A 10,536-nucleotide genomic window follows, 5' to 3' on the forward strand; every position below is an offset into this window, starting at 1 on the left:
ATGAAAATTAAATACGACAAATCTTTTCTAGAATTTATCATATTAAAAATTAATTTTTATTAACAGGAACACATTAAATGTGAATTAAATTTTTCTTTTAAATTTATAACATTTTTAAGTAATTTTGAATATTTCTTTTATAATAAAAGTCTATGGGAATAAAAACTAAATGAATATTATGATAAATTCCAGAACGTCATTTTAATTGACACATAGCGTTGGCAGATTCTAAACGTAGATTTTATATTTTCATATTATAATATTTTACAAAGAAACATTGAAGAATTTACAGATAAATGGTAATATTTGTTATATATTAATTAATACAGCAATAAATTCTGGATTTCATATATAAATAAAACAATTTTTTTATGCTTTTTTCTTTTTAAATCAAAATTGCGACAAATCTAATGTATTTTTTAATAATTAAACCATTCATTCTTCTGTTTGATGTATTTTAAAATATCACAACAAAAATGATTATTTCTATATAATGGTAAAAAAGAGGAACATTGAAAAATTGTAAATTTGGAATGACAATTATATTTACACTAAAAACGGATTAAAACCGTTATAGATTTATAGAAGTACAAAAAAAAATATAAAAACTTTATTGTTACATGAAAAATATATATTATATATCTAAATATTATAAAATAATATGTTTAAGTATTTTTTCAAAATAACTGATACTGTTTTATCTCTTTTAAGAATTTTAATTAACACTATAATGATAATTCAAAAAATGATTTTGCGCTTTTTTGAACATTTTTTTTTTCTATCATTCCTTGAAAAAAAATAATATAAACATTAAATAATAATTATAATGCATTGATAAAATATTTTATATTAGCTATTAAATTTTTTACAAAAATAGTTGTAAAAATTATTTCAAGAATAATCCTCTACTTTTGTATCCATATATGCCAGCATAAAGATACAAATTTTAATATTATAAAGACTAGAAAGCTATTTATGGCATAAATTTTCAGAAAAAAATACAATAATTTTTTTTCTTTCAATTACCAAAAAATGTGTCAACTTTTTAAATTAAATCAAGTAATTATTATTAAACCATAAACAATTTCGATATTTAAATTTTAGCAATTTATTAGAAATTAAATTTATCTTGAAAACGAAAATTAAGCTACACATACTCGCACCGTTCAAAACAAAAAAAAAAAAAAAAAAAAAATTTAAGCGATTCCTGAATAATTTCACGATTAAAATGAACGTAGTTTTTCACTTATAAACTAATATTTTCGCTGTTTATTTGAAAATATCCTTCAGACTAGTTTTTGTTTTATTAATTGCACAAAATATCTTTATAATAATAGATCAATACACACGATTAATGTGTATATAAATTTTGTTTTTTTGTAAAATTCAAAAACAGCCATCAATAATAATTTGTAAAAATGAGTTAAGTAAAAAAAAAAAGCATCATTATGTACATTTTACAAAATTATTACACTTTAGATAATGTAAATGAGTTGAACTCAAATATTCATTTATCTCTCTTTCAATAAACATATTAATTGAGGTAATGTTTTTCTTTTGCTTTTCACACTTCACGATAAATTAAATTTTTTTCTCATTCTAAATGAAAATGATTTTTTCTTATGTTATTTAATTTTATTTTAATCGTGTTATTTAAAAAGCTAAGAGATCAACCGTTAGCTATGTATCCGAGACAATTGTTATTGTTGTTGATTTTTCGTCTTCGTTTGTCACAAAAGGGGTAACTACTTGCATATTTACGGAAACACTTAAAGGATAAGTCAATTGTTTATCAAGAATCATTACCTGTTTCTCTTCGTTCTTGTGAAGAGATAGTCTAAGCATTCCTGAGTCTTGCATATGATTAATTTGTCTTTGTTCATTAAGTGATATTAAACGAACCCTGAAAAGTAAATCGTTAAAATTATTTATTTATTTATTTTTTTTTTTTGAAAATAAAATCTCACCTTAATATTATATTATGTAAGCTATGATTGGCCTTGATATGATCTGTATCCAGTCTGTGATTTCTTTTAATTTTAAGTGATGTTGTGTCCAAATATACAACAAGATCTAATCCAAAATGAAAAGCAGTCCATCTCCAAACATGTTCACCAGGTCTGTCTACACATCTGCCACATCGAAAGCACTCTTTTGAGAATTCTTCATCGTTTATTGACTTTGGCCTAAAACAAAAATAATAAATGAAATTTGAAATAGAAATTTTTTAATTTTTGAAGAAAAAAGTTTGAAATATGTAATTTAATACTGAAAGCTAAAATAAAATTATTATTTAAAGAAAAATACAGTTAATCTAATGTCAATTAATCAAGAAAATGTCGTATGATTACGAGATTTAAATCTAAAGTTAATAAATTTATCTATAGTTTGATAAGAACTAGTCCTATAAAATTTTCAGAAATAATAAAAGAAAAAGAAAAACAATAACGTTATTTATATAAATTAATACAAAAATTAATTGTAAATTAAAGAATAAATATTTTTTAAAAGGAAAAAAATAATTTTTCTTACCCTCTATCTTTGTTGGCATCAATTCGCAATAGATGTAGCCATTGTTCTTTGTATGCGTCGTAAAGCCATTCTTGTGGTATTAAATTATCACTATTTAGAATATTTACATCTTGATCGTGTAATAACAAATATTTATATCTTAATGATTTAAATGGAGTGATATAAAATTTTCCATCTTCCGTTCCTAAAAAGGGCTCTGTCCACGAGTGATTTTTGAAGAATTCATCAATTTGCACTGTCTCTTCTTTATTACTAATTTGCACAAATAGCCTTTAAAAAGAAATTTTCATAATAAGAAATTATCAAAAGTCAACAACTTTTAATCAATTAAAGACATTTTTGTAAAAAAAATTAAAACAAAAATAATTTTTGAAATCATGTTTAAAAAATTAAACTTACCAAACTCGAAGCATCATGTAAACGCAAAATTCAGTTTGCATTGCAACCAAACCGGGACTTGAGATTAATTCAGTCATCAATTCAGATGTAATTTCTCGTAAAAAACTTGGATGTAACCATCCATATCCAAGTAAATTGACTTCTAACCATTTTTTTGCCGCTGACTTTACTGGTGAAACACCATAAGAAACCGCAGCATTGTAATAAGGAACAACAGTCTTGATATTTGTCGTCTCGATCATAATTTCTGTGCATTGATCAATTAGACCTTGAAGTTGAAAAAGTGTTGCTGTTGCCAAAATAGAAACTACATCTTTTGGTTCAAGTGTAACTTCATCTTGATAAAATGAACCCAATACCATCTGTAATGCTATTGCAAAATATTTAATATGAGAAAAAAATTCATCATTCTTTTTTAATACAAAAAAAAAAAACCAAACACTAAAAATTTTTCAATAAATTTAAAAAAAAACTAAATGCTACTTTTTTAATTTATTTACAAATATAAAAAGATGATCAAATCTATTTACAATTGAATTTAAATAAATAAAATAACACATTATCAATCAAGATACCAAAAGTTAGATTGATATTTAATTATATCTACAATAATAACTTATATTAAAAATCAATCTGAAATTTTTCTTTTTTTACTTCTTATTTTTAATTTTTTTTTTTAAAGTATGACTATTTTAAATTTGTTTACATCTTAAGGTGTAAGATGTTACCAAATATAGGTATATTTAATGTAGGTCAAAACAGTACAATCTTAGCCATGAAAGATATCTGACCAAAGAGAAACTTTCACTTTAAAGCGTTATCTCTTGTGTGTAAATTAAAAAAAAAAAAAAAAAACAAAAAAATTTCATTATTTTGAAATGAAAATACTGATAAATAAAACTTTAGTTACATACTACGGTTTAGAAAAAAAAAGACAAAAATCAATTTTTTAAGAAAAGAAAAAAGATGTAAATTTGGAATTTAAAAAATTTAAATATAAAAATATTAAGAGTTTAAATAAAATAAAATATAAATTTACTTACAATCTAAAGTGATGTTTGAGTCAGCAATCGGAATCATAATAACTTTTTCATTTGTTTCCCTCCAGGATCCAGAAAACATGCTACAGAAGTACGGGCTCTAAAAACAACAAAATATGTAAACTTATTTTTTTTTTTAAATTAACATAATGAGAATTTTCAATTCGTGTTTAAAGAAACAAAAAGTTATATAATTAATCGTTATTATATTTAATGTTAATACTTTACATCATTTAAATTTTAGATATTTCAAGAAATTACTTGACTGATGTAAACTTTGTGTAATCTCCATGCTCTTCCTAAAATAAGTACAGTGATATCGCTGCCCTTTTCTTCTAAAAACAATGTCTTATATATATATTGTGCTGTTGTTAATAATTTTCTCCTGCAAACAAAAAAAAAAGAGAAAACAATTTTCATTAAATTTGTTTTAATATTTATTCATTTCTATGACATAATTAGAAGAAATAAATAAATTTTTTTCTATGTTTGCAGTTTAATTTTAAAATGGAAATTTAACTTTTTTGAACCTATTAATATGTGTGAGTGTTACGTATATAATAATATATGTGTGCATAGGTTTGTAGGGCATAATATGTGTAATGGATGTTACGAAGGATGGGACGAATGTAACGATGTTGTCATCCCAACAAAAAGCGAAAGTATTTTTGTGCCGCGAATCAAGGTGTAAGAAAATAAATATCATTATAATAAAAAAATTTGTACACTCTCAACTCTTTTATTTAATTTTAAAATAAATTTAATTTCTTCAATATAGAAAAGACAATTCATCTAGCAAATAGGGATGTTATTTAAATATATTTATAATTAAGAGTGAAAAATTGAATATTATTTAAAATATTAAATGTTGTTTTCTTATTATTGGAAATGTGATAATATTAGTAATTATATATTTACTATTAATAATGATAAGGGATTTTTACCTTTTTGGTGTTTGCATTGTTCTGTCAATAAAATCAGATTCCGAATTTAATTCATCTTCTTCAATACATTTTCTTTTACGACCTCGATATACCGAATTCACCGCAATATTTGACATATTAAAAATAAATCTGCTGGCGTAACCTCCCATATTTTTTTTTTTTTGTTACTTTAAATTTCCGATCAGATTGTATTTAATTATTTATCATTTCTTATTTAGTATATATTAATTATTATCATTAGGAAGCAATACTTTGTCAAGATAATATATCGCAGCACAAAAAAAAAAAATCACAAAGCACCTTTCTTTTGAGTGAAAAGATTCACATTTAAATTTCACTTTTGTATGTAGTTATAATCATTGATGATCACATCCCTGATTTAATGGTTTGAACACACCGCAACAGTGAATGTAAACAGACTGAATGAGACTTATTAGAAAAAACTCAAACAGCTGTAGTTGTTATTTTTATATGGGACGTCAATGTTTACTTAACGACCCATACATTCACTTCTTGATTAATAAAATAAAAACATGTCTAAAATCTAGTGTTGAGTAGGTAAAAATCAAGGATAAGGTATAACTTCCGTAATGTGAAACTTTGAAGATGATAAAGCATTTTAGTAAAGAAGAACGTCTGAAATGTGACAATTATTTGAATTGTCCAGTGTCACATTTAAGAAGTTGTATATAGTAAATTGTCCACCGATGCCCTTAATTCGAGAATTTTCGATAATTTCGATTATTGATTCTGCATCTCTTTTTTTTATGAAATTATTTTTTAAAATTAATAATATATTTAAAAAAGCACAAGTTTTAAAGATTTTTAATATTTTATATAGTATTTAAAGGCTTTTTTTTAAAACAATTGACAATAAATAAAAATTACCCTATGGTTACTGTGTTAAGGCCTAAGCAGAATAGAATAATTCGTACAGTTGTGCTCAATTCTTGCAACAAATAACGATTAGTAAACGTAATTATGAAAACTTTCATTTGTATATCCATTGAGAATCACTGAGTAAAATTTGGATAATGTACACGATGGGCACGCCGAAACATCCATTATCAAACAAAGTGAATTTCACTTACATTAAATAAATATAGAATTATTGTTTAACAATGGATATATCCAATGATAAGTTGAAAATAGTCAATGAAAGGTAAGTTACATTAATTTAGATTTCTATATAAACTTTATTTTCTAATTGTCTGTTCATTAAAGATATTTTTCTCATAAAACGCAATATTTATTTATTTTCCAAGTTTAAGGAAATGTTAGTTTTTAAATTACATACATTTTATTAATTTAAATTTTCAACTTTTTTTTTTATCAAATATAAAATTATAGGTTTAATATTTTCTAAGTAAACTTGATTTTATATCTATATTTACAATATTTTTGTAAATATTATTTATATATGTAGATATATATTTTTTGTATTAAAGGACTTTAAGTCCTTTAATTTACAAAAATAAATAATATTCGATTAAATTTTCAAGAATATAAAATTTATTTCAAAAAACTATTTTTATCTTCTTCAATTATTATTTATGTAAAAAAGGTAATTTTTGAAATTTTCAATATTTAAGAAATATAAAATAAAATTGATGTTTCTTTTTTTTTAGTTTTGAGGAAAATAGCCAAGAGAATATTAGTGTTATTTTGGATGAATCACAATTTATAAAATGTATTGATGAAGATGACGATGACGATGATGACAATGAAATAAATGAGAATTTACATGAATACGAGGGCAACATTTATACTAGTGGAGATGTAGACATAGATGAGGAAAAAGAATTATTGCAAATTGATGGAACAGATCCAAATAGACCAATTGAAGTTATGGTACCAAATTCAATATTACATCCCTATCAAGTAATGCACAGTCCTTATGATGGAAAAATTTATGTTATTACTGATAATGACGACTCCTATGCAACTCAAGCAATTCAAATAAATTCTTCCGAAGAATCAGTTTCCAAAAAGGTAAACAAATATTTCTTATATAATTATTTACTATAATAATAATAATAATAATAATAATAATAATAATAATAATAATAATAATAATAATAATAATAATGAAAATTGTTCATTTATTCAAAGAGAGATGACAAAAGAAGAACTACTCATAATGAAGTTGAAAGAAGAAGGAGAGATAAAATAAATACTTGGATTACAATGTTGGGAAAACTTTTACCAAAATATAAAACTAATGCAAATGAAGTTGGTGACAGTAAAAACATTTTTGAATCACAAGTAAGATAAATTTTAATAAAAAAATCTCTAAATATTTTTCATTTATTTAAAATTATAGAATTGATTTCTTAATAAATTATTGAAGAACGTTTTTTTTTTCTTTCTAGAGTAAAGGAGGAATTTTATCGCGTGCCTGTGACTACATAAAAGAATTAAAAGAAACAAATAAAACTCTCGATCGACGAGTTGTCGAAAATAAGCATCTTTTGCAAGAAGTACAAAATCTCCGTCAAATTATTGCTCAATTAAAAAAAGAAAATTCTTACTTAAAGAGCAAAATTTCCGAAGCTGATGAGAAAACGGGTACTTAATGTTTGAAAAAAAGAAAAAAAAAAAAAAAAAATTGTTATGTTATTGCTTTTACGAATATAAAATTCACAAGCTGTCAATTATATTTATTTTGAACGTTCAATTGAATGATTTTTCAATATTGTAAAAATTTATTCACATTTTTGTTGGTTTTTTATTTTATTTTACATTACATTAAAAAATGCATTTACTTTTGTAATAAAATAATTACTAATATTAATTTTAAATAGTAAACTAAACAATGAATGTAAGTAAAAGAAAAATGAAATATATAATACTGAAAATAGATAAATTTAGTTTAATAAACAAAATTTCGTTCATTTAAACGTTCAAAATTTCAAGTATATACTCTCTCTTTCACTGTTTGTATGAATTAAAAGTATTCTTGTGTTAATTAGAAATAAATGTATTTTATAATACACAATTTTACTATCGATTCATTGAATAATTAAAAAGTTAAATGAAAATTAGTGATATTTAAAAATAATTCAATTTAAATCGTTCAATTAAAAAAAATAGACATTAAGAATATAGAGAAAAAAATATAATAAAAAAAAATTGCATTTCACTTTAAGAGAAATTAATTTATAAAATTTTAATTAGATGATTTTTGATGCCTTATTGTAAATTTAACTTAAAAATAAAAAGAAGAAAGGGATCTGAGAAAAAAATTAAATAATGTATCTTATACATTATAAAATGTTTATTTACACAGATTCAACTTAATATATATATATATATATATATATATATTTTTAGATATATTTCTTCATAATAGAAACAATTTCAATAATTCTAAAACTCGAACTGTACATAATATTGTAAACAAAATAATTGTCTATAAATCGAACGAACAAATCGTTATTATATATTAGGCTCGAATACGAGACGTGAAAATGAAATTTAATTATAAATATACAAATATATAACTTAGGAAGATTTTTTTCTTATTTTTTTTTTTTTAGAATGTTTCATTCGCCTTCTGTTATTTACAAACTGTAAAGTACAACTTTATTTACAATTGTTTTAATAAAAACTTAGAATTTCTGGAGATAAATCACTAACGATATTTTTTTTTTTTCTTTTTCAAACAATTAAACAATACATTTTAACAGTTTGTCTCTCTCGGGCCTTTAAAAATCTCGCAAGAACTTTAAAAATAGATACACAACAATTCTACTATTACAATTTTTATCATTGTTTTTTTTTTTCATTGCTAGGAATAATATTTTTTTTTCCAAAGCAGTATTTTTTATAATGCAATTTTCTAATGACTTTTTTCCTCTATAGTTTTATATTTTTTTTTTTTACACAGTGCAGATGATGATACGATGTATAGAAAAAACAGTATGACAATATGAGAAGCTAATTCTTCAAAAATGGATGATTTTGCTAAGTCGCAAAAAATTTTTTTTTCTTATATTTTAATACAAACTACTGATTATAACTTTGTATTTTAATGGCTACCTAAGCAACCTATGGAAGTTAAGGATTATAATTTTCTTTTTTATTTTCTAAGTATGAAATTGTGCAGTACGTTTAACGATTATGTTACTTTTTTTTCGGTAACATTTGTTTATATGTCCATCGTATCACGTATTTTACATTGGCCTCAAAGTCATCGTTGCAATTGAACTCACTTCTGACAATATTTTAAAAAAACATCCTCCATTAACAATTCTTTAACTCCTCGATTCGATATATATATAAAAAAAAAATAAATCTCCATTGAGATTTAACAAATTGAAACGAGTAAATTGCGTAATTTTCAACTTAAAAAAATTTCACGCACTTATTTTGGAAGAAAATTTGAATGTTTATTTTTTTTTTTATTTTTAAAAAATCTATAATGAAATTGTTTTATATAAAAATAACTTTAAGCCAAGAGGTATTCCAACGACAAATACATTTTTTTTTTCTTACTCTAATCCATCAAACTGGTTATATTGTGTACATTATATTTATAGGAATTTATATTCCTTCTCAATATATTGTCTTTGTCATGATAAAATTAATTTTTGAAATCAAAAACTCGAAAAAATAAATTTATAAATTAATTTAATTTTTCACTTTAATTCATGAATTTTTAAGTCAAAAAAAAAAATTAATTTGGAGTTAAATCTTTATTTAAAAATGATATTTCCCATTTGTGATTATTATTTTGAGATAATTTTTAAGAAAAACAAATTTAATGTTCAATAAATATGAATTTTTTTCAAAATAAAAAACCACTTTTCTCAACGTGTTAAGCATGTATCTTAAATCGCTCGTATTATCATTACTTCTGTATATATGAAAAAAAATCACAATATTTACATTTCCATTATAGTTTAATTCAAATATTTGACAAATTATTTTGTCAAAAAAAAAAAAAACAAAACAAAAACCTTGTTACAAGAAAATGAAATTTTATCAAAAAGATAGAAAATTCGTACAACTCAAATTTTCCTCAACACTCGTTCAACTTTCTACAAAAGTTTTTTTTTCGAATCATTATTCGATACTTTTTTTTTCTTTGGATATCAACAATAATTTATTTTTCTCCTCTAAATTCTGTGCATTTAAACTTTCTCTCTATTTCGAAAAAGGTGCTTTTAATAGAGTGACCGTGAAAAATTAATTTTCGAATATTAATTATGTCACTTTTCATCAACACGAAACAAAAATTTGGTTAATTTATTAAATTATTAATATCTAAAACTTTGGAACTTTTTTCAATGATGAACAAGGTGACAATAAAAAAAAAAATTCGAAAATAATTTTCCATGTTTCTTTTTTAAGATTAGAATGGAATTTTCTTTTCTCATTTTAATTCAATGATATGAATGATTTTATATATCGTTAAAATTTTTTCCAGATAACACTAAGCAACTATTCTTGCATTTTTTCTTGCAAATCACTTATAAGAAGCAAATATTATTTTGCCTTCAGTCTTTTTTAAAAAAAACTTAACAATCAATGGCACTTGGTACCAATATGAAAAGTAAGTACGTCATTATCTTTTGTTTTTTTTTTTTTTCAAATCACAATATCCAAATCTTCATTTA

At 22.6% G+C, this 10,536-nt stretch overlaps 2 protein-coding genes across 2 annotated transcripts; one reads left to right on the forward strand and one right to left on the reverse strand.

Moving 5' to 3' along the window:
- Positions 1 to 758: 758 nt before the first annotated feature.
- On the reverse strand, positions 759 to 5,435 carry LOC127280947 (protein germ cell-less). Its single transcript, XM_051304368.1, has 7 exons — positions 4,916 to 5,435; positions 4,233 to 4,356; positions 3,975 to 4,071; positions 2,932 to 3,301; positions 2,533 to 2,802; positions 1,968 to 2,186; positions 759 to 1,903 (listed from the first exon to the last, which is right to left on the reverse strand). The coding sequence occupies exons 1-7, from the start codon at positions 5,062 to 5,064 to the stop codon at positions 1,681 to 1,683; spliced, it is 1,452 nt and encodes a 483-aa protein (XP_051160325.1). The 5' UTR covers positions 5,065 to 5,435; the 3' UTR covers positions 759 to 1,680.
- Positions 5,436 to 5,848: 413 nt separating this feature from the next.
- On the forward strand, positions 5,849 to 10,512 carry LOC127280948 (upstream stimulatory factor 2-like). The gene is made up of 4 exons (XM_051304369.1): positions 5,849 to 6,077; positions 6,544 to 6,907; positions 7,028 to 7,180; positions 7,288 to 10,512. Exons 1-4 carry the CDS (start codon positions 6,037 to 6,039, stop codon positions 7,489 to 7,491), a joined length of 762 nt encoding a protein of 253 aa, XP_051160326.1. The 5' UTR covers positions 5,849 to 6,036; the 3' UTR covers positions 7,492 to 10,512.
- Positions 10,513 to 10,536: the final 24 nt, after the last annotated feature.

Source organism: Leptopilina boulardi, unplaced genomic scaffold (assembly GCF_019393585.1).
Source record: "Leptopilina boulardi isolate dan_hultmark-lab unplaced genomic scaffold, ZJU_Lbou_2.1 LbouV2_258, whole genome shotgun sequence".
Taxonomy (NCBI): Eukaryota; Metazoa; Arthropoda; class Insecta; order Hymenoptera; family Figitidae; genus Leptopilina; species Leptopilina boulardi.

What these genes read in the sequence shown, in the direction of transcription:
- LOC127280947 (XM_051304368.1), bottom strand. Translation starts at nt 5,064, where the DNA reads ATGGGAGGTTACGCCAGCAGATTTATTTTTAATATGTCAAATATTGCG. An exon ending in CTCAAACATCACTTTAGATT is followed by an intron (nt 3,302 to 3,974) that starts GTAAGTAAATTT and finishes ATTTTGCAATAG; the next exon opens with CATTACAGATGGTATTGGGT. An exon ending in TTACATAATATAATATTAAG is followed by an intron (nt 1,904 to 1,967) that starts GTGAGATTTTAT and finishes TTTACTTTTCAG; the next exon opens with GGTTCGTTTAATATCACTTA.
- LOC127280948 (XM_051304369.1), top strand. Translation starts at nt 6,037, where the DNA reads ATGGATATATCCAATGATAAGTTGAAAATAGTCAATGAAAG. An exon ending in TTGAAAATAGTCAATGAAAG is followed by an intron (nt 6,078 to 6,543) that starts GTAAGTTACATT and finishes CTTTTTTTTTAG; the next exon opens with TTTTGAGGAAAATAGCCAAG. An exon ending in AAAACATTTTTGAATCACAA is followed by an intron (nt 7,181 to 7,287) that starts GTAAGATAAATT and finishes TTTTCTTTCTAG; the next exon opens with AGTAAAGGAGGAATTTTATC.